This window comes from Grammomys surdaster, unplaced genomic scaffold (assembly GCF_004785775.1).
Source record: "Grammomys surdaster isolate TR1022 unplaced genomic scaffold, NIH_TR_1.0 279, whole genome shotgun sequence".
Taxonomy (NCBI): domain Eukaryota; kingdom Metazoa; phylum Chordata; class Mammalia; order Rodentia; family Muridae; genus Grammomys; species Grammomys surdaster.
Window position 1 is genome coordinate 11,405,983 of NW_021604720.1, and position 23,775 is coordinate 11,429,757.

Below are 23,775 nucleotides of genomic sequence, written 5' to 3' on the forward strand. Positions count from 1 at the left end.
TCATGGCCTGGCCCCTTTTTTAGGTCACCCACGAGCACGAGGGTTTTACTCTACACTTTTTATTTTAGAGACTCGTGTTACAAAGTGGTTGACTAAGAACCAGTAGATCTAAAGGAAACCACAGAACAAACAGCTAATCCCTCCTCATACCCTCCTCGATCTGTATGGGAGCCCACGTATCTGTTCCTGGCACTGGGAGTGGGTGGGAGAGACCTCCCCGACACAATGAGTTTTCTTTCTCATTCAATCCTTGCAGGTTACACAGCTGCCACTGGGGGGCGGCAGAGCACAAGGTGGAAAAGTGACAAGCCTTGACTGTCACCCTGCAGATGACCCAGGATCTCCAAGTCAGTGAGAGAAGTAGTCTGAGGCAGGTTTCTCAATTATCCAGCTCAGGAAACTGGCCCCCCCAACCCCTTTCTCTTCTGAGTATGTAGCACTGTTGGTGTCCTGCTGTTGGGGTCTCCAGTCTCTTCTCTAATTCTGCCCTCCACATGAGCTGTACCTGGATCACCTCACTGGAGCCCCAAATAGGAAACTCACTTAATGGCCAAGGGGCAGAGGGCTAAGATGAGGGGACTGCTGGGCTTCCACAGCCAAGTTAATGATTGACAAATAAAGGCCAACCTGACCAGCAAGGCTGCCTGATTCCTGCTCCCCTTGTGACACTCAGTCACAGGACATGCATCAAGCATGCAGCCCGCAGGCTTTTGGGATCTTGCTTACCACTGAGCCTTTGACAAGACACAGTAAATTTATGACAGGAGTCCGGTTAGGTATCAGATGAAAAGAACCCAGACTTTTGTCAATGCTGTGTGACAGGCGCTCACAGGCCAATGCACAGACTGAAGGAGTCTCCAGCTGTGTCCACCTAGCCAGGGACACTGAGTACCTGACAAGACAGGACCTTAGACCCTTAGTATGTGTGCTCAGGGATCTAGAACCCTCAGTGTATGGGCAGGGTCTCAGCCAACAGTGGGTGAATGAAGGACACACATCCCGGGTAACACTTGTAGTTTTCAACATATGCAAAATTTACCTTTAAAAACAAAACAAAAACAACCAGGCAAAGGGTATTTAAGTTAAAGGGTTAATTTATAGATACCTGGGAACACAGCACCCTCTTCCCTCCCTCCCTGTACCTTCCAACTGCGCTGAGATCAGAGGTTTGGGATTACTTTGTGTTTTGTTGTCATGTTCAATTCTTAACATAATGGGAGGATTCTTTTTTTTCCTTTTAAGCAAGCATTCTAGGCTCAGACTTGGAAGAGGGAGTCTACAGTATGAACACAGCTCTGCACAGCAGTAGCCAGAATTTCCCCAGGGGTGTAGGTCAGAAGAGAAGAAAAATAAGGAAGGAGAAAGAATTCTTAGAAAACAGGCCTCCAAGCATCCACGCTGGGCCACCCAGAGCCAGAGTGAGCCATGGCACTCCTTGGCCCCAGTGTCCCCAATGTCCCCTGCCACAATTCCCAGCTGGACAAACAAAAAGGAAGTAGAAGTCGCGAAAGGTTCTATTTCCTTCCCTTGAGAAAGCTCAGGTGCAGCAACAATGCAAAGCAGCCCGCCAAGAGGAAATGTGGGGGAGAGACAGAGGCACATTCGGGCCTCAGGAAAGTACCAAGAGCTCTGTGACAGCCTAAGGGGCTCCACACACCAGCTGCCTCCACCACAGCCTCACGTGTATACCCGGCCTCTCTGTCCCCAGGCCCACCTCTCCCCAAGCTCCTTGTGCTCCAGCTCCAGGTTCCTGTGCAGTGTCTTCAGGCAGCTGTGCTGGCGGATGAGGGCCTCATACTCTGAGGACTGGCGCTCATACAGGGCACCCAGGTGCTCATGGTCCTGAAGCAAGGCTTCATAGACAGCTGCCAGCTGCTCCTGCTGCTGCTGCAGACCCTCGTGCTCGGCCTCCTTGGCGGTCTGCTGGCTCTGTAGCACTGTGTACTGAGCACTGAGTGCTGCATTCTGGGAGCTCAGCGTGGAATTCTCCACCTGTAGGGAGAGCAGAGCCCTGTGTGTGATCAGGCCAAGGATGACCAACCACAGACAGCCTCAGAGGGACCTCAAGGCAGGCCAGCCATGGGGAGTGATACCAGAACTTGAGGGCTTGGCTTAGGAAGTGGAGCCAACATGGTGAAAACTGGCCATGAAAAGGTTGTCATCCTGAGCCAACTCCAGAAATCCTGTCCTACATGAGCCCCTTACACGTCATTACCAGTTATTTTTAAAGCCTATTTTCTCAAGTATTAGACAATACTGTCAACCAACTGATTTTTGTTTTATTTTGTTTTGTTTTGTTTTTTGTTTTGAGACAAGGTTTCTCTGTATAGCCCTGGCAGTACTGGAACTCACTCTGTAGACCAGGCTGGCCTCGAACTCAGAAATCTGCCTGCCTCTGCCTCCCAAGAGCTGGGATTAAAGGCGTGCGCCACCACCACCCGGCCAACCAAGTGATTTTTACATATTTATTTTTGTGCCCTTACTGAAACAAGGACCTTGTGTATGCTAACTGCTTTTATTAACGGGCTACATCTGAGCACCTGAGTTTTTAAAGTATTCTAACACAATCCCATTTTAATGTCCCAAGACATTAAAAACTGAACAGGGGCCAGAACTGCTCTGATATTAAAACCAGACAAAGACTTTTTTTTCCAAGCCAAAAAACAAAGTAACAAACCAACATCCTATTTTCTTATTTTAACAAAACAAACCCAACTTCTTTGCCAAGTAAGTTTCCTGTTTATTGTCTCTGTCCCATATGTAACTTTCCAACTTTTCCCAGAAATTACAGTAATGAGTAATTTTTCATTGTGCCACCACTTACAGACCACATGCGGACTGAGATGCTGGCCCTGCTGGCTGCTTCCTGAAGATGGAAGGCAGGTCCTAGCCTCATTTGCTCTATCAGCATAATATAGCTCTGTCAGGTATACTGCACAGAAAGTCTTTAACCAGGCTTACTCAATTCCAAATCTCTCTCTCTTTTCTTTAACACTAACACACACACACACACACACACACACACACACACACACACACACACACGCATCCGCACACACGCATAAACTGAAAAGCAGAGAAATGAGGTTTTAGCCTAGCACCTCTAGGCCCAGCTGTAGGAAATGTCCCATGAGCCTCTCTACCACATTCAAAGTTTCCCGTCTACGGTATACAGTAAGCCTCTTAACAACCACCCGGACTCCAGGTCCTCCATGTTTGGCTTTACAGCTCCCACTGAGGAGCCATCAGCGTCTTGCTACCTGCAGCTTCGCAGTCTGGGTCTGCAGTGTGGTGGTGTGCTCCTGCAGGAAGGCGCTCTGCTTCTGTAGGGTCAGGATCTGGCTGCTGAAGGACACGTTCTGCGTCTCCAAGTGCTGCAGCTGCTCCTTTAGCAGCTGCCTCTCGGCCTGAAGAGCTGCGTTCTGGGGGAAAAGCACGTGCCAGTTACACACAGTATGCCAGCTCTTTCTGGGCATGGGGTCTGGGGTTTTACTGAACCTTCAAGGGTAGATGCAGCTGGGGTTCTCCAGGTACAGGAAATTCCTGGTTTCCCTCTTGGAAACGGACAGGAATAGAATTTACAAAAAGAGACAATACTTTTTAGGGATGACTGCCTAGGGCCTGGGGTGTGCTGGCATACAGGCAACTTTCATGACTCCCTTTGTTTCTTTCGGTGTGGAATACCCCAAAAGTACTTTTCTGTGAGCTGAAAGCCCCTCCCCCATTGACTACAGAGCTCAAACCGTCATCATCAGCCGTCCATATCCTTGAGACAGCAAGCAGAACAGGGTGCTTTAGACTAGGAAACTAGCAAAGGTCCTATCCATTAAGCCACCGATCAGGCTGGGAGGCAGGGCTCGGGCTACAGGCCGGTGCTAGCCCTCATGAGCATGCCTTAAAGAAAGCCTCGAATCTTGTCTCAGCTCTTGTCCACTGAGAATCATCAGGATGACTTCATGAAGTCACTGTTGTGAAGCTAACAGAACTGGAGGGGCAAACATGCACTGAGAGCTTTCTCTGATGAGGGCCAAGGGTAAGTCTGTTCAGGTTTGGTGGCCAGATCATCTATGCCCCAGCAGCGGGAAAGCAGCCAGAGCACGTCCTAACAGAAAAGGTGTGGCTGCGTGACAGTAAAGTTCTGCTCAGACACAGCTTGAGAGGAGGGGCTGGGATGTAGCTCTGGAAAACCCAACGCTACAGGGATGAAGGCTGGTGGGCACGCTCTGGGCTTGTCACAGCAGGTGGGGTTCAGCCCGGGAGACTGAGTGTGTCCCTTGTATTAGGAACTCTGAAGGGAGAATGATGAAAGCCACCTAAGGGCCCGGCCAGGACAACTCAGCACGTGTCCTATACACCCATCCTCCATGGCCTCTGCCATCCCACACTCTTTACAGTGACAATATGTATATGGGGGCTACTACTAACAGTATGGCCACTTCACGGGCAGCCCACTCACACTGCGCTCCAGCTCGATGGCCCGGTCCTTCACACGGAGTAGCTCCATGGTGGCCTCTTTGTGGCTGGGCCCCCAGGCCTCCTTCTCCTGGTGACTGATGACCTTGGCTGGAGGGTGCTTCAGCATGGTCTGCACCTGGGTTCCATCCTCCTGGGTCTGCCTGAGCTGCTCTCGCTCTTTCTTTACCTGCAGGCAGTGTTGAAAAGCAGACTCAGGCCGGAAGGAGCCGTGCAGCAGCCCCACTAGTGGGTAGGGAGGGACCCCTCACAAAGTCTCAGACACCCACCCCACACATCCCCTGAGGAGGGACGGGCCAGATGTTCTATTTTGCTATGTGTTTCTCCCCCCCCCAAAGACAGGAAAAGCAGGAATGTGAACTCTCAGGTCCCTCCTTAGCTACACTCTGGCAGCTCAGTGGCTGCCTGAGCCTCCAGTCCATGGCATACAATAGAGGCAAACCAGGCACAGATAGTCAGACATCTCAGAGGCTTTGCCTGCTCTGCATCTGCCTGACTTCAGATCCCAAATCAACTCTATAACCAGGGCATGTGCCACATGTTCAAAAAGGGAACCATACATGTTGTCAGTCCACCCATAGATGGAGACTGAATGCACACAAAAGTCTCTGTGTGTGTGTGTGTGTGTGTGTGTATAACACCTTACTGACATGTGTGGGAAGTGTGAGGAAAGCATGTCTATATGTATGTAGAGTGTGCACATGTGTTCCACATGTTCTCTGCATGTATGAGAACATGTACTTGTATGTGCCTAAGAGCTGACATACATGTTCATATAAAGCCCTGTCCCATCCAAGGGGCCTTAGGAGCCTGCGGTCTTCACTTGGTCCTCTGGGCTGTTTCATGTTGGCAAACTTCACCTGTAGGAGTGGGATTGCCCTGAGCCACAGCTCCCCTCCCCCCCCCCACTGTGCATCTGGCTCTTTTGGGCCCAGCCCTATACCCTGAGGGTGGCACCCTCAGGATCCTGCCCTTGGTTGCTCTGGGGAGGGTATGACAGAGGCCTGGCCCTCACCATCTGCAGCTCAATCTGGAGTTGGCGATTCAAGCTGTCTTTCTCTTCCACCTGTGCCTCCAAAACCACAATCTTTTCCTCTTTCATAGCCAGTGCTGTTTTCAACGCTGATTCGTTTTTGCCTTCCAAAATCTTGCCTTTTCTGAAAATATAAAGATAGAATAATAGTGCAGATTTTTTCCCCCTCACCTCTAATCCCATCTCCCTGTGGTCAACACACCCTTCCCACTAAGCTGGTTTTATGCACCACTGTCAGAATGTGGTTCAGGAACCCTGGGAGCCAAACCCATTGCTGGGAGAAGGAGTTGTTTATTCGGCTGACACACCCCACAACACCATCACACAAAATATCACAACTGCATTTTACTGCCAGTCCTTAAAGAAATGCTCTATCACAAACACTTTCTAGACAGGGAGACTCCCATCTCAGGAAACCCCAGCCACCGGTCCAGGGTCACAATGCTAGCCATGTGGCAGGCCTGCAGCCTTTCCATCGCAACAAACATGTCAAAGCAGGCATGTGAGTCGGTTGGTTACAAATCCAGAAAAGCCAAGTTCTTCAGAGAAAGCAGAGCTAGGAAAAAGTGCCATCATCAAATTAAAAGACAGTGGCTCTTATTGTGGCTGAGTGCAGGTCAGTCTAGAGCCTGCCAGGCACGAAGGAGGCCCTGGGGTTATTGGCTAGCACCATCGACTTTTTATCACACACGACAACCTCCTTCCATATCTCCTGAGACTCCTAGGGCCAAGACTTAAACTGCAAAGGACAGGCACAAGGAGTCAAGTCACACAGTGACCCAGAAGCTCACACTCATCAGAGAGCCGAGTGCTAATACAGGGCACTGTCCTTACGTGTCACCATGACTGTTATCCTCCTGCAGCAGCAGTTCCTTGCTGAGGCCGACCTTCTCCAGCTCCTGGCTCAGTTTGTCCAGCTCGCTGGTCAGCTGCTGGCTCTTCAGCTTCTCCAGCACCAGGTCCTGCAGGACAGAAAACAGCACCACTGTGGACAGGAGGCTACGGCCTCACGACGGTGTCACAGCTTTGAGCCACCTCTTCCCCAAACATGCTGGTTTCAGATGTTTCAGGCAAGTAGGCTAGGTCAACTCCAGAATGCTCCACCAAAAGAAAGGGACGGACAGCCTTTCCCAGCTCTGTAAACAACACAGCACATGGCAACCATATAGAGAACGGAACCAGAATGCTCTCTTCCAAAGTGGGTCAGAAATACCGCTATGATGACTTTCAGCAGCAAGTATTCTCCACTAATATGACTCACTTTTGAAAATTACACATTGTGCAAATACTTAAATATAAAGAAAGGAGATTTGGGGCTGGAGAGATGGCTCAGTGGTTAAGAACCCTGACTGCTCTTCCAGAGGTCCTGAGTTCAATTCCCAGCAGCCACACGGTGGGCTCACAACCATCTGTAATGGACGCCCTCATCTGGTGTGTCTTAAGAGAGCAATGGTGTACTCACATACATAAAATAAATCTTAAAAAAAAAAAAGGAGATTTTGTTGTTGTTACTGTTTTTTGAGATAGAGTCGCAGGTAACTCGGGGTGGCCTTGGACTTGATGGGTAGCTGTGGATGAACCTGGACTTCTAATCTTCCTGCCTGTACCTCCAAGTCTACCTCCAAATATCAGTGCTACAAGTATGCACCACCAGGCCCGATTTTGTGCTGGGATTCCAACTTAGGGAGGGCTTCATGAACGCTAGGCAAGCACACCACGCTGCCCGTCTCCATGCTGACAGATTACTTTAAACCCTGGCGTTGGTTAACCTTTCAGAACGTGGACGATGAGCTCAAGGCTCGTCTCCACAATCCCTTCGCTTCCTTCCATCCTCACACAACTCGCTGAGGGGAGCTAGTATCTCCTGCCTGGGGCACAGCTATCCCTCCTAACCAAATCATATGCAGGATAGTACTCCCACCATGGAATGTTCCTGCCGGGTTAGCAGCTGGTGCCAGGTGAGCAGCTCTGGCAAGGGATTATGGGTTAGAATGTCATGGATCTGGATGAATCTGGATGAAGCAGAGGAGAGCTAGCATGTGGGGCTTTTTGGACAGCCTTCTAACCTGCCATGGCCACCACTCATACCTAGTGCTGAGACGGAGGAGTTCTAGGTCAAAGCCCTCTGGAGGCAGGCATTCAGGAGGCTGAGACAAAAGGATCAAGAGTTCAAGGCTAGCCTGGGCTACATAGGGAATCCCAGACTAGCCTGAGCAAGATTCTGTTTTCAAAATCAAAAACAAGGGCAGAGACAGACAGCAGACTGCCGTCCCTATTGTGGTGAGTGGGAAGTGCATCTAAGTAAGCCCTGGAGGTCCCTGGGTAGTTGGTGACTGCGTCACACCCCACACTATCTGCACTGTACAGACATGAACTGTGGGTGGCGTGCAGGGCCTGAGTCCCTCCCTGGCTCACTGACACAAACAGTTGTCTGGTTTTTTTTTTTTAAACACTGTCATGGCTCTGGGCTCACTTTGAAATCTCGTCCCTTCTCTCATTAGGCACATAGCAGCCTGTAGTCACCTCAGGCTGAGCTCCACAGAGCGACATCTCTCTCCCTTGTCTACCATATCACATGCTGAGGAGCCAGGTACCTGAACCACTGAGCTGAAGAAAGACTCCTGGAACATAGGCCGAGATGAAACCTGCAGGACCACCCAGACACCAACACTGTCTTCTGGAGCTAAACCATAAACGAGCACCCTCACAATCCACGAAGTAGAACAGGTACTCCGGGAAGCACAATATACCACAGGCTAAAATGGTCACATACTTTGGTCCCATCGCTCCAATGCCCAGAACATATCCTTTAAAAAGTGTCTGATGTGTTCCTGAAGGGCCAAGGACCACTGAAGCAAGAAGAGCCGGGAAGCTGCTCAGTGAGCATGCTCAAGACCACGTGTTCAATCCTCAACACCAGAGATTGAAAGAAAAAGACTCCAAAGCCAAACCAAAATGGTGGGGAATACTGAGAACAGTTAAGGGGGCCAGTAATTATCAAAGTAAATCTATGGGCTTTAGTATCTTGCAGTCATAGAGAAAGCATGGCTTTGAAACCTGTTCACCGTGGGGACGGTGACTCCGAAATTAAGGGCACTTGCTGACAAGCCTGGCAACCTGATTTGGTCCTCAGAACCCAAACAGTGGAATGACAGAAAGGACTCTCTCAGGCTGTCTTCCAGTCTCCACATGCAAGCTGACACACACATGCCGCCGCCACCCCCCCCCATACACACATATACAAAGTAAATAAATACACATAAGAAAAGAAAACCATGACCCAAAACCAGAAACCTACTTCATGTGGGAAAACTTGAAAACATAATTAAAAGAAAAAAACACAATAGCTTGACCATTTGTGGTCTGGAACGGGGCAGTCCTCCAGTGCATGATTGTCTTAGGATTCTTTTTACTTTATAGTTCAGTTTTGGGAATTCTGGTGTTACTCCAGGCTAGCAGTATACATGGCTCAATGCTGGCTCTAAGTACCAGGCAAAGGCAGTGAGCTAAAGCCAGTCAGTCACTAGGGGTGGAAGGCAATCACAGGCATGGAGAGCTGTGGGACTTAGCTTCTGGTGGGCAGGAGATCAGGTGTGTTAAGTGCATCTTCTACGTATGGTTTCAGTCTACAGTGAGTCCATGGGGGACACACGCCTTTGTGAGTGGAGGGGCACCAGCATGGGGACTCAGGGTAGGAGGAACTCATTACCACGGGGTTGTCAGTGAGCAGTGAGACCACCCCTGCCTCTCACCCATGCTGATAAGACTTGTAACCACCACATGCTCAGCTCCAGGGGAAAACATCTCAGGAGGATACACCAAAATCCTCCTCCTATTCTAGAACCTCCCGACCTGGAAACAGGCCCATTTTGCCATTGCCCATGCACAAGGCTCACCTCTCTCAGGGTGGTCAGCGTCCTCGTGTGCACGGTGACCTGCTTAGTGAGGTCCCTGTTGTCCTTCTCCAGCTCCTTCAGCTTGCTAGCCGCATCCCGGCAGCGGGCCAGCTCCTTGTCCAGTGCACGACTCTCCTTCTCGGCCGCTGACAGCTTGGCAGCACTGTCATCCAGGACGGCGTCCTTGAGTTCCACCTGCTGCCATAGGCGTCTGGCCTCCTTCTCCAGCAGTTTCTTGTCCTTCTCCAGCTGGGCCACCTCCTGCTCCAGGGCCTTTCTGTCTTTCTCTGCCCCTTCAAGCTGTTTGTTGGTGAGCTGCAGAGTCTCTAGGTCTCGCTTCAGGGCCTGGCGCTCGGCCTCCAGCTCGCTCAGCTCCCTCTCCAGGGCCTGAGACTTGTGGCTGCTGCTCTCCAGGCTGTGCTGTAGCTGCAGGTTCTCAGCACTCACGCTCTGGTAGCTGAGCTCCAGGCGCTCCGACTGCTTGCTTAAGGTCTTCAGCAGCTCCACGTTCCTGCGCAGCTCCTCCTTCTCCCTCTCCAGCTGCTGGTTCTCCTTCTCGATCTGTGCCATCTTGGCGCTGGTGAAGCGCATGGCCTCCACCATCTTGCGCAGCTCCAGGTTCTCCTGATCCAGCTGCTTGTTGTCCTTCTCTAGGCCCTCGAGCTGCACAGACACGTTCTGCAGGGTGTCCAAGGACTTTCTCAGCGTCCGGTTTTCCAGCTCCAGACCCTGGCTCTCATGCTCCAGGGCCTCGACCTTCTCAGTGACCATCTTCAGGGAGGTCACCTTCTTGGTCAGCTGCTCATTCTCCTTCTCCAGCCGGTGCAGCTCTCTCTCCAGCACCTCTACCCGCTCTCCCTTCTCCTTGGCCTCCTCCAAGTCTCTGTGCAGCTGCTTCTTCTCCAACTCTAGCTGGCTGAGCTTGCTGCCCGCCTCAGTCACAGCCTGGTGGAGGGCTCTGTTTTCCTTCTCCACATCCTTCGTGCTGTTGACCTGCGGCCTCTCCCGCAGTGACCACACGGCCTGGTGGAGGTGGCCCTTCTCCTGCTCCAGATCTTTTATCTATGAGCAAACACATCAGGCATGACCCAGACTGCTGCAGGAACCTCCACTAGTGATCCAGGTTCATACAAGGGCTTATAAGTAAAAGTCTTCAATAGCTACAGGGCACCCAAACCCATCCGTGGCTCATCAAAACACTCAATACCGTGAGCACGGATTTTAAACCTAAGCGATACATCTCTTTCTTAAAAATGTGAGTGATTCCCTTGGTCCACTCTGTCGTGGTCAGCAGGACCCAGTGGACACCCCGCCCACCCCCGTGACCTTCTGTTGTAGCATTCTCCTGTCTTCCAGCATCTTTCTGAAGGACACACTGAACAAGCTGCTGTTCTCTATGCCCTGCTCCCTTCCTGTGTCTTCTCAGCTTCATGGTCAATGCCCCAAGCAGCCCTGCACAACGGCTCTAAAGAGGCCCTGCACCCATTACTACCAGCCCTTACCTTGTCTAGTCACACACCTTGTCTAGTCATAAAGATCCCTGTGCCTGCTGCCTGGCTCGTGCCTTCAAGGCGAGCCGTATGGGCAGGGCCCACCTGTGCTCATCATGCACAGTGCTGTCTGACCTCTCCCCGCTTCCTAGCATCTACAGCGGAAGCTAAAACCTCATACTAGGTAACCCCGCCTTGCTCTTTATTCTCCATTCTTACTGTCCAGAGTTTGGAGATGTTCGGCGGCCTTAGAGTGGCCTGGTCCTGATAGCACCCCTGAGCTACTTATCAGTACCCTGACACTGCCAATGGTGGAAGCAAGCAGAATCCTGCAGGTATGCCAAGGTCTCACCCTTGTCACTAACAGCTTTTATAAATAAGTCATTGCACTGTGTGCTGCAGAATGTTTAGCACCCTCTACCCACGTCCTAGTTAGCTTTAACTGTCAACCTGACAGACTCAAGCCAGCAGAGAAGAGTCACACTGAGGGGCTACCCAAATCAGATTGGCCTCTGGGGGATTGTCTTATTTATTGATGTAAGAGGGCCCAGTCCACTGTGGGCAGCATCATTCCCTAGGCAGATAGTCCTGGGCTACATAGGAAAGCTAAGTAAGGATGAACCCACCAGAGCCAGAGAACAAGCATTCTCCTCCACTATTCCTGCTGTGTGTCCTTGGCTGTAAGTTCATTTCCTGGAAGTAACTCTGTGTGGGGTACCAAGTAGGCCTGCCTTCAAGTTCCTGTGTCCCAAACATCCCTCAGTGATAGGCCATCCTCCTCAGCTCCTCGTCCAGCATGAGGGATTGAGGCGGTGATGGCTATGCCTACCTGCCTAGCCCTGTCCGCTTTCAGGGCCTCCATGCCACTCTGCAGCTGTTCCTTTTCTCGGATCAGCTCTTCACTCAGTGTCTCCAGGTCTTGGTTACTCTGCTTTTCTCTCTCCAGCTGCGTCTGTAACTTTTCAATCTGCAGATGTAAAGATCCAGTCTGTGACAGTCAGTCTAACCAGGTGAGCTGTGTTTAGACACAGACAGACCCTTCTCTCTGCCCAGGTTATTAATAATACAGGCCCTTGAGGAAAAAAAGGTACCAATGTCACTTTGCCGCAAAGTCTTTATACCTTCCCTCAGTCACTGGCCCGAAATGATCTGCACTTTCTGCCTGGGTAAGAGAAGTCACTGGGTAGCAGCCTGCTGCCTGTCCCAGGCTACCCATGGTGCCGTGTGTCCAATCTACTCTATGTCTTGCTTTTTTTCCCCTTGACCTCATCTACATCTGCTCAGGGTCAGACCACATACCCAAAGCACCTAGCACCACATTCCCGACAAGGACCGTACAGCTCCCCTCTTTCCTTATGCTTGGTGACAGCATCCAGCTGTTCAGGTCTGTCACCCTCCAGGTAAACCCATCATCAAGCCTTGCCCCTGCTGCCCACTCTACTCCCCACTACAGTCCACTGCTGCTGCCCTAGGCCAAAGTGTATTGTGCTGCCTGGACAATTTCCCTCCCGTGACCACTCACCAACACTGGGCTCTGATGGAGGAATCCACCAGGGCCCAAGCTTCCTAGAACATGAGCTACCTACATAAGAGTTCCCCATATCTTCGGAGCACCTGAGCCCGTTAGGATGTAGAGCTGCCTCAGCAAAGAGCATGCTGTGTGGCCAGAAAGAGAAGCAGTTGCTAGTAGGCAGTGGGGTCAGTTACGGACGAGCACTGACTCACACATCAGTGACCAGCCCAACGCCTTTACGAAGGACTAGGACTTGGGTCCTTCCTACGCATGCTCTCAGGCCTGTGGGATAAGGCTCCCTGTTCTGTCCTGAGCGACAATGAATACCACAGCCTCTTGGCTTACACCCTCACCACCTTGACCCCACTCCTAGAGAGCTGTGCCACCAAACATGCTTGACCCCCATTCCTAGAGAGCTGTACCAGACCTTGTGTCTGACACTGCTGCTGCAATCCAAACACAGGATGTTCCTGTGTCCTGCTTGACCCTTCCGGATGGATCACCTAGTTTGTTTTTTTTTCCTTTCTTGGTTCTCTGTTCCATACTGTTACTTACTGAAAATCGATCCCTCCCTCCCTCCCTTTTTCCTTTCCTCCTTCCCTTTTCCTTTCCCTCCCTCCTTCCCTCTTTCTCTCTCTCACACACATACAGACTGAGACATGGGCAGTCGTGCTGGTGGCAGTGCTCACTGCACACATTTGTATACAGAGAATAGGCTACAGGGCAGAGGTGACCCACACTGTCCCTAGCCCAGCAAGAAGATACCTCAGGCTTTCCTGCTGGAGAACCCTTGGAGTGGGAGGGTCTTAACTTCTTTTATGTCATCTCGTTTTTATATTATACAAGCCTGGGTGCCCATTTATAAAGACGTCCCCGCCTTAAGACCACAGGAATCTAAGAGAGTAAATCATGTGGTCGCTTTTCCCATTTCTGCTTTGCTCCAAAAGATGAAAGATAGGAGATAGGAGTGTCTCCTACTGTCCTCTAAAGGCAGAATGAGTCCCTCGGCAGTGAAAATGTCACATGACACTTGGTACTTAAAGGGGGTAAGTGGAGCTACCTGGCTGCTGAGATCCTTCCCACAGCAGGAAATGTGTGCCACGCCCCTGGCAGAGGAGAAAACCCAGCAGAAGTGGGATCCCCAGACCTGCTTTCCTCCCAGCTTGTCCTCCTCTCCCCCACTGCCCCAGGAGCCTCATGACACATCATGGCATGTCAGGAGAATACAGACGAGAGACACAGGAGAGCTGCCAGTAAGAACTTCTCCTCAGAGTCTGGTGGTAGATATGTTAAGGGTCCTGGGAGGTCACCTTCTTGCTAAGCTGCTGGTTCTCCTTCTCCAGCTCCCCACATTTGAGGCTGCTCTCCTCGAGCGCCAGCGCCGTGTCCCGCAGACCCTGGATGGTGCTCTGGAGGCTCTGGTTCTCCTTCTCCAGCTTCAGGATGCGGCTGGAGGCGCACTCGTTCAGCTCAAACACGAAGGACTTCCTGGAGGCTGAAGGGCCGAGTCTGTTAGCACCTAGCACTTTGGTAACTGCTTCCACCTTCTGACATTAGCTGAGCCCCAAGAGCTAGGCGTCCTCTCTTGCTCTCCATTCTCATCCCAGTAGGATGCTGCTTCAGCACCCAACAGTGAGGTCCCCTGCTGGCAGAATTGGGGCCCACTCAATCTAGAACTTAAGGAGAAACTGGATTACCATTGGGAATCTAGGCTGCTCAGCAGAGAGGGAAAGTGACCAGCTGACCCAGGGGGAAGGAAAGCTGTGTGTGTGTGTGTGTATGTATGTATGTATGTGTGTGCATGTATATCTGTATATACATGTATATGTACATGTGTGTATACACACACACACACACACACACACACACACACACACCCATGGTTGGACAGCCTGGGCTAAAACCTAGACATTAGAGATTTCTTCCAATTTCTCAATTATGTTGAAGGGAAGTCAGACAGTACATGCAAGCTGCTTTGGACTTTTCAGTGAGACTAGAGAAAAGCTGAATGTTTTAAACGTCATCTACTCTGGTTTTAAACAACCCAGCCCTTTGAGAGTCATGAACTAGACTTCTAGGTCTTTTCCTCAGATGCAAGGCTTCAGGTAAGTCTTAGAGCTTCTCAGGAGGAGCACCATAGGCCCGACACACCCTAAGGAATCAGTCAAGGCCATTTCTCAGCCCGATCACCTATCAGAGCCTTAGCACAGCAGAGGTTGATTCGGTTTCTATGTATTATAATGCTAAGTACTGGCCTCAGGGACTAGGAAATCCTCACACTCACCAAATGGTGCTATGTGACCTTGTTCCTTAAGCTATTGGTTAAATAAAGATGCCTCTAGAGGGCAGAAGAGAGGTAGGTGGGGCTTCAGTTGCCAGGCTTGGTGTCTGAGGCAAAGAGCAAGAGGAGGGCTGAGAGTGAAGACAGAAGACACCAAGGGTAAGGGCTCATGAGAATGGCCATGAGGGCTGGCTAGTCGGAGTACGAGCAGCCCAGAAGGAACACAGCAAGTCATATCTCGGGGCTACCGATAGAGAAGTAGACAAAAGAGCACAGAGGGTTGGCACTGCCCAGCTCTAGTGCTACTATGGCTTAGTATAAAATAAAGGTTTTGTGCTTTTATCTGGGAACCAAATGATCAAAGGTAGGGTAGAAATTAATGTTCATTTTAATACTCATTGCAACACTGTACTGCTGATGTTCTGTCTTTCCACTCCTGACTCTAACTCATCACCCAGCAGGGGCTCTGACAGGGTATTGAGGTCCACAGCAGAGGCATCCGCGCACGTTCAAAAGCTATGTGTGATGCATGTGTTTGGCTCCTTGGGCAACTATCAGGATGGAGGAGTGTGTCCTCTGCAGTGTGATCATCTATCGGAGCAACAGTACAGACCCAACAGGCTAGACCATCCTAAAGACAGGCTAGACTGTCCTAAAGACTCGAAGCCACAACGGCAATAGTGGGAGGGGACTGTGACAACAACATAGTCTGTCAAATTCTAGCATCAACACAGGTCCAGAGATGCTCAAGAGGCCTCCTTTCAGTTAGCTAAAGAAAGTAACCCAGCCATCATGGATCTTGAAGGAGAACCTACAAGCACGATTTACTAAACCAGCATAATACCTAACTCTACACTCTAAGTACTTATTCTGTAGACAACTCATCATCATCAAAAAAACCCCACATCTCCCTGAGACAGAGATCATTAAAGAAAACCTCAACCAATCAAAATGCAGAGAACAAATGATCATGTGGTACCCAGCCCCAAGTGACACAACATTTACAACACAAATTCTGCAGAGCTGTTCACAGCAAAAGAAGGGGTGAGAAGATTATAGGAGCCAGAGGAGCAGAAGTCCTAGAAATGCCAGAGAAGCTACACCATGAAGTCTCATCATGGGCTGCCTAAGACAGACCTGAACAGGACACTAGCAGCCAGACTAACGTGCAAGGGGGAAATGACATGGGACCTCATCCAGGACAAAGAACTACAGGCAACTCAAGAAGGCTGAGAGCAGGAGAAACAGTCTTCTCCAGGGAAGAGCCCCCAAAGTGGTTATCCAATACCAAATGGTCAGCCCTGAAAACACACAGACAAGCAACAGTATGTGTACTGAGTAGAGTGTATTTACATATTCGTGTGTGTGTGTGTGTGTGTGTGTGCGTGTGTGGTGTGTAAAACAACCGTTAAAGAAACAGAGGCCACACATTTGAAACAGAGCAAAGGAGTGGTAGTGCATTAGAAGAGTTGGAGAGAGGAAACCAAAGGGGGAAAATGATGTAATTGTGTTTTAAAGAAAGAAAGGAAGGAAGAGAGAGAGAGTAAAGCCCCTTACCTATAAAAAAGTTCACTAATTCAACCTGTGGGAATTCAGACACATTTCTGCAACATTTGCGTGGAGGTCATTTTGATGATGGTGAAATCTATATAAATTACCATTTTACATGCTTTTAGTATTTTATTACATTTACGTGTGTGTGTGTGTGTGTGTGTGTGTGTGTATGAGCGTGTGTGTGAGTGCGGGACATTGAACTTACATTATCAGGCTTGTCAGCACTCGCCTTTACCTGCTGACCTGTCCCACTGGCCTCAGGTTAGGTATTTTTAAAGGTTCAGCACGTGGCACTAGGAACACGCACTGCTTGGCCACCATCACCATGGTCCATCCTTCTTACCCTTCCATGCCGAGACTCGGGACAGAGTAACATTCACGTTCCTATAGCTCAGCAACGGCACCAATAGCAAGTGGCTTGTCACTAACTAAAGCAAGCTCCACACTGAGCACAAAGGCTTGTTCATCAGACCACCAGCAACCGGGACTCATGGCAACATAAACAAGGCCAGGTAAAGCTAAAGCCGGTCTCTTCACATGTACACTCGGGCTGACGGCGAGAGCTAAAGTTTAAGGACAGAGTACCACTCCAGGTTACTCAGCTAACAAGTACAGAAGCTGCACTTTAAGCCAGACCTTTCCAAGTCTTTCTGTCTTTCAGAGCTCACTAGAGAGACCCTGGGCACAGCTCAGTGGTAAGGATGTACTCAGTATGCTCGAGGCACTGACTTCAATCCTCTGTCCAAGAAGAATGGTATAAAACATTTAGAGGCAAGCACAGCTCAACCCTAGCTATTCAGGAGAATGGGGCGTGATCACCTGAGCCCCAGAGTTTGAAGACAGTCTGGGCAACATAGTGAGACTAACCAACACCACCATCATTAAGAGTGAATCACTGGCCCAGAGAGATGGCTCAGCAGTTAAGAGCACTGGCTTCAGTTCCCAACACTCACAAGACAGCTCATAATTGCAACTCCAGTTCCATGGGATCTGAGACCCTCTAGGTTTTACATCTGGCCAAAGCATGCACATAAGTCCTGTGGCCAGTGAGGCAGCGTGGTAAACACCTGTGATCATAAGTCATGTGACCAGTGAGACTGCTCAGTGAGTAAAAATACCTGGGTGCCACACAACCTGATGATCTGGGTTTGAGCCCTGGACCCACATGGTGAAGGACTAACCAATTCCCACAATCTGTCCTGACTTCCACGTACGTATACACATATAGATAAATGAATTTTTAAAATACTAATAATAATGATAGAATAAATAAAACATGTCCATGCCTGACCTTAAAAGGTTCATAAACTATACCAAGTAGTGTGAACTGATCAGGCCTGAGGCTGGCCCTGGCGGCTTAAACTGCTTCTCTAGCCCACCAGGGGGCAGATGTTCCTCCTTGTAGACTGGAAACTTCACAAGAGAGACAATGCCCTCTCCCACCCTGTGTGACTTCCAGGCACCTCACTCAGCTTGGTTTACAGGCACCAAAGCAGACACAACTCAGTGTCCACAGACACACGTTAACTCAATGGTTTCAAGTTCGGAGCTGGGAAGAACACTGGAAGAATGACCTTGGTAGTATTCTCAGGGAACTTTTATCAGTGTCTTTCAAACCTAAAATAAGCCAAACGCCCATGCCGGCTCTATAAAGTGCTAATTCAATACTAACTGGCAATCGGGTGCATGGGAAAGGTGAACACAGCTATTTTCAAACACAGGAATTGGCTTATTGTTTGTCGGGCGCTGGAGCTTCCTGCTGCAGTGCTGAATGGGGTCCCCCACCCTTCCCATAATGGACACCTTATCTCAGGGTACCAGCAGAGGGCAGCAGTTCTTGCCAGGAAAGAGGCCTCCCTCACCCCACCCCCCACCCCGGAAGATCCATAAAGAGCATGAGACTGGGAAGCAGCAGCCACTTAGCATCCCCACCAGGGAGACAGGATAAGCTATATCCATCCAGCCCAATTATGCAAATGAACAGTGCAAATAATGTCCAGGGTACGTTTATAATAAGGATTAGTGACCACTGGGGACACTTCTTGGTGTCAGGGCTTTCTGTCATCAGCAGAGAGAGCTGTGATCTGGAAGCTCCTGAGAGTCCATATGGGAAGCCAAGAAATCCCAACACTTCATTTGTAGTTTACTTCCGGGCATCGGGCTGCCAGGCCACTCATGTTTCCCCTGGGGAGGACTGTAATGAAACAGCTCCAAATGGCACTTGAGGAAATCACATTTACTTGTGGAGAGTGTGTGGGTTGTTAGGAAGACTCAAAGCCAAGGGCTCAGCTCTGAGATAAGCAGCAGTGGCTGAGACGGGGCTGGATCCCAGGCTCCGGGCACTGCCTACCATCGGACAAATCGGCGTTCTTGGACAGCTGTTCCAGCTCCCAGCCCAGGTGGGCCGACTCGTTCATGCTCTGCTTCTGTGCGATCTCCAGAACCATATTCTCCTCCAGCAGCTCCTCAATTCGTTTCTTGTCTGTGTCCCGATCCTGGGGCAGAAAGAGGGAAAGTGTGAGGACAGGTCTGATTAGCCTCAGACTCGCAGTATCTACCTCTATCCACTGCAGGAGGACAGCATGCTTTCTGCCAGACAGCGAGCCACAGAGAAACACCCGACTCAGGGCCCCACAGAAATAGGAACTGCTACTAGATAGTCCTTTGACTTTTCTACTCAGGTCAAGAAGGAAGTCCTAAGGTCTCAGTGAACACTCTCTGAACATAGGGACACAAGGAACAGTGCTTTGTGATAGGCGGTCTGTGGATGGGTATGATACACTAGTGCTCAATGCATCCAAGAGCCATTGAGGACCCTTGAAAAGGACACACCTGTGTTCACTCTTGCAGAAGAGTGGTTACTTTTGCAGAGGCGACATAAAAGTCAGGTCCCAGATGTGTCAAGGACAGTTAAGTGCCCACTCAAGCCACTGAGCCAAGCAAGCTCTTCTTGTAGTCAACAAGTTGCCGGTAGGCAGCAAACAACTCAGAAGCTGACACATCAGAAGAGCCTGCCCTTCCCCACATGCCCCTCCTACACCACTAACCCCGCCCCCATTTCTTCCCCTCCCCCCTCCCCCACCCATTGCACCCAGTCCACTAATACCAGTTCCAAGTCGTGGAGTTTAGATTTAAGCTGTAGGTTCTCTTTCTCCAGCTCGTGGACTTTATCACTGCGAGCCCGGGAGGCTGTCAGCTGCTCCTCCAACATGGCCTTGGTCTCGATTAAGATGATGTTGTCTTCTCTCAGCTCCTGAAGAACAAATCCAACAAAAAAGCCATCAGATAAAAGGCCAGGGTCGTGACCACAGGACTTCTAAACAAAGCACTTTCAGGACCCTGGAGCCAAGCAGCCCAGCCTAGGGACACCATGCAGGAAGCCCTGCATCAAGTGAACTCGCAAAGAAAAATTCAAGAATCAAGAAAACACTTAATGCTCCTGGGGTGTGGATCAGTGGTAGGATGATTGCCTCACATGCACAAGGCCCTGGGTTTGCTCCTGAGCACAGTAAACATCCAACAGCTTCGAAAAGGCAACCCTTCCTCAAGGTCTTCCACAAGCCAGATGATCCTGCACTTGGACCCCAGTGGGGAAGCAGACTCAGCTGACAATGCCTGAGTTTCCTTTAACAAAGAGGAATGCAGTGGCTGAGAGTCCACAGAGGGGAAGGAGCCCAGGACTAAGCCAGGTCCTCTCAATTCAGTATTTATGCCACATAAGGAAGTCTGTAATGGCCAAGTCCCAGCACAGCAGGGTAGGCAGATATGAATCCTACAGTCAGGTGCAGGCAGAGACCGTGTCTTCTGCTGGCATCACAGAAAGAGGCCAGTCTGTGTGCCATGCTTGTCAGACCTTGTCTCAGCTTCTCATGCCCCATGAGCCCTTCCCAGCCAGCAATGCTTGGTATCCTGTGTGTGTGTGTGTGTGTGTGTGTGTGTGTGTGTGCTTGCACGCGCACATTGGCCCTGGGGAAGCAGCCCACTGATTCTAGGGTCTCTCATGTGCTTCTAGAGATTCCATCTTCAACAAAGACCACACTGCTGTGGCTGGTCCTGCCTTACCCATTCCTCACAGTGCCCCTTGAGGGAGGCAGATCAGGGTCAGTGCCCCCTACAGATGAAGGACCGACTCAAGTGCAGTAAGGAATGTGCCCAAAGTCACAGACCTGCCGGGCTAAGGCTGAGGTTCTCTCTCAGGATGCAGGGCTTGGACTCTGTCTTTTCTCCATGGCCCTCAGGTTAGTAAGAGGCCCAGACAGCCTCTCTAACAACATTAAGTCTCAAATCAGCGAAAAAGGTCCAGTCCTTTCTTCGTGGTCATTATCTACCCCGAGTCTAAGAAGATCTACCTAGCAGCACCTCCAGCCTCTCACTACCTTATTCAGTAAGCGACCACAGGGCAGCTTCTGCACCTCATGCACACAGTCAGCTCCTACTCAGTCCTCAAGACCCATCCTGAATGACTCCCTCTGAGGATGTGGTTGTCTCCTTTGTCCTGTTCACTAGATCAAGTCAGGTATTTCTGGGTTTCTATCCTTCTTGCCCTGAGGAAATGGTGACTGTCCTGTCCCCATTCTTGAAACTCTTTGGGACAGGGCTGTTACACTTCTATGAATATGTGCTGGACCTTGAAGGACTCAGATAGTCTGACAGGCAGAGATAGCACCCAACAGAATCATCTCAGCTCCATCCACACTGTGTTTTGGTGGTCTCAATGTCCACAGTATTAGATAATAGGCAGAATCTACCCTGCCTCGTACAGCTACCACTTCATAAGACAGGGTAGCCCTGGAGGATGCTATACTCAAGTTCCTGCAGTTCCACTAGTGGTCTGCAGGATTGAGAGGGCTGACTCCACTGCTCTGGGCAGCTGTCTGAGTCTAGCATAGCTATCTGCTCCAACCAGGAGGCTATTATCAAGCCCAACCCCGCCCAGTCAACAGCTGGGGTGTGTATACAGTCATAGGTTAAACTGAAGGACCTGTACCCAAGTCATTTGAGAGTCCTCTTCAGATCTGCCACTGTGACTTGAGAGAGAGATGCAGGGAGCCAATGGGTCAACTCCATTTCTGCTACAAGCTCTAGCTGTATGGACTCTCAGGCTGAAACTCTGCCTAACTGAAAATGTGGGTTACTAACGTGGATTCTCAGCACGTCATGCCTGAACTCACCAGCTGTCCAGGCACAAACATTTCATGTAAGGGACAAAGTTCAATCCAGCACTCACCCATGAAACAGCTCCCTTGTCAACAGACAAAAACTGTTTTGCAAGGGCTTATGGGTGTTGCTGAGCAGTGAATGACTTACATGAAGGCCTGAGTTCTGCCCCTAACACTGAAAAACAAAAGCAAACAACAACAAAATAACTGGTTTCCAGGAGTACCTCTTGACCCCCCACAAATAACAAACACCAGTGGGGATGTGGAGTCTCCTTCCCAGTGAGCTTGGGATCACAACACACAATGGCTCCTAGCGTCCAGTGCAACAGAAAACCCAGGGGTGCTGGGGAAAGCAAGAGCTGGACCACTGGGCCCATAGCAACAGGCCTCTCGCTCCTCCCTGCCCTGTCTCCAGAAGGACGATCCCTCACCACACGTCTCATTTGCCAGAGAGTAAAGGGCAGGATGGGTTATACCCTGAAGGCCGGCCTGCCTGACTGCAACATGGCTTGACCCAAAGAAATGCAGGGCCAGACCAGAAACCAAAGGGCCCCTCTGTCCTGTTCAACTCGACAGGTGGTATCACAGTCCCCAGAGGCAACAGGGATGAAGTCCCCAAGGCAGAACAGAAGACTGCCCACCCAGCATCTGTGTTCCCCTCAGCAAGCTCCCTGAAATTTACCATTCCTCTCTTGGGACATGATACTCACATGAGCTGTAGGACGCTGGGGTCCCTCCATAAGCACCTCTAGTTCCCCTGCGCCACCCTTCCATTCCCTTTTTTCTCCTTATGGTCAAAGCTCCCCCACATTCTCTGGCAGCCGGTCAGGGCTCTGGAGACCGCCAGACACATTCCCATTCCAGACCACTTGCTTAGCAACTGTGATGTCTGAAGAAAGGAGGCTGCTACACCTCGCAGGGTCACTGTGCGCTTTAAATGCTATGGTGGGCCTAGAGCTACACAGAGTTGGGGCTGTACAGTCACTACTGCCCACCTAAAGGCTTCACTGTGCACCTGCTCTGTGGAGGGCAGAGAGCAATGCTCTGTCGGAAGTAGGCATTGTGTTCCAATAAAACATCACCCATAAAAGCCAATGGTGGGCTGGACTTAATGGTTCTCTTTGGATTCAGAGTAGAGAATTTCACTGGCACAGAGGCCTCACTAACAGTATGACACAGACTATCTTCCCAGACTCATGGTCTGGTCAGGAAACAGACAGAAATATACATCATGGTGATACCGTATTTGACAGACTACCCCGAAAGAGGAGGCTGGCTTAGAAAGAGAACTGTGAAGCATGAGACTAGGGACATAGCCCACTAAACTCACAGACTCTGCCCTGCTCTGGCCGTAAACTGACAACTCCTGAAAGAACAAGGAGAGGCAGGCAGCCTGGGAAGTGTCTGTGCAAAGATGCAGAGGCCTGAGGCACAGGGTGTGGGTGGGGCTGTGTGAAGGGCTGGAGGAGTGCCAGACAAAGGAAGAGCATCGCGTCATCCCAGCGACGAAGAGGTACTGTGTGGACCACTGGAGAAGGCCAGGGAACTGAGCACCATAGCCAGCTTAGGTTCAGGGAGGGCTTCTGTGTCTAGACACTGGAGTAACCAGAGCAAGCTAGCAGGAGGCACCCTGAGAGTAATGCACCGACAACTGGGACTTGAGCTTAAAGAGTGGTAAGCCTGTGAGCTTGACCCATTTGGGGTGGGGTGAGGTGAGGAGACAAAGGGGAGGTGAGCTGTGACTTGGGCTTAAGCACCAAGTGCAAGGAAAATGAACGACTCCACGGTGAACACAGGCTGGTATGGAAGGCAGACAATGATTCTGGATGTGTTAACTAAGACTCCAAGGAGAAACAGATCTGAGAGCACAAAAGGGACCCGATGCTCAAGGCACTGGGTACTTACTGTCGGTGAGTCCCGAGCATCACCTGCCAAAGGTGACAAGCACATCTGAAGAGCTAGGAACCTCACTGTACAGGGTAGCGAGTCGGCCAGGAGTCAAGGCAGAGCTGACCGACTATCCCTTCCTGACCCTGGGCCCCACTGCTGTCATCTTAGGATGTGATATTGAAATGAGGGGGAGGGGTGTTAGGTATGAACCACGCTGGAACTGATTATTAACCTAGCTCCTAAGACCAGGGCCTTGCCAGTTACCCACCCATCTCTCTGGCTGTCTCTTCCCTGCAGGGTGTGTTCCAGGGCTTTTATCTCCACTCAGGGGTTCCTTACAGAGAAAGGCTGGCTAGGATAAGCTCACTGCAGGCATGCCTCTGTGCCTGGGAGGCCAGGGCAGGACATGCCCCTCCTTTCATAACAGGACAAGACTTGCCCCACATTTGGCAGAATAGTGTACTGCTTGCTGTGTTTCGGCCCTTC

At 50.5% G+C, this 23,775-nt stretch overlaps 1 protein-coding gene across 1 annotated transcript in view; it reads right to left on the reverse strand.

The window, feature by feature from the left end:
* Ccdc88c (coiled-coil domain containing 88C) overlaps positions 1-23,775 on the reverse strand; it is a 118,930-nt gene that overhangs the window by 24,738 nt on the left and 70,417 nt on the right. Inside the window, exons 11-20 of the mRNA XM_028777249.1 lie at positions 19,347-19,493; positions 18,591-18,735; positions 13,716-13,900; positions 11,722-11,859; positions 9,403-10,464; positions 6,341-6,468; positions 5,489-5,630; positions 4,457-4,642; positions 3,261-3,422; positions 1,715-1,992 (exon numbers count right to left, since the gene is read on the reverse strand). Of these exons, the coding sequence (XP_028633082.1) occupies positions 1,715-1,992; positions 3,261-3,422; positions 4,457-4,642; positions 5,489-5,630; positions 6,341-6,468; positions 9,403-10,464; positions 11,722-11,859; positions 13,716-13,900; positions 18,591-18,735; positions 19,347-19,493 (2,573 nt within the window). The remainder of the gene's footprint in view (positions 1-1,714; positions 1,993-3,260; positions 3,423-4,456; positions 4,643-5,488; positions 5,631-6,340; positions 6,469-9,402; positions 10,465-11,721; positions 11,860-13,715; positions 13,901-18,590; positions 18,736-19,346; positions 19,494-23,775) is intronic.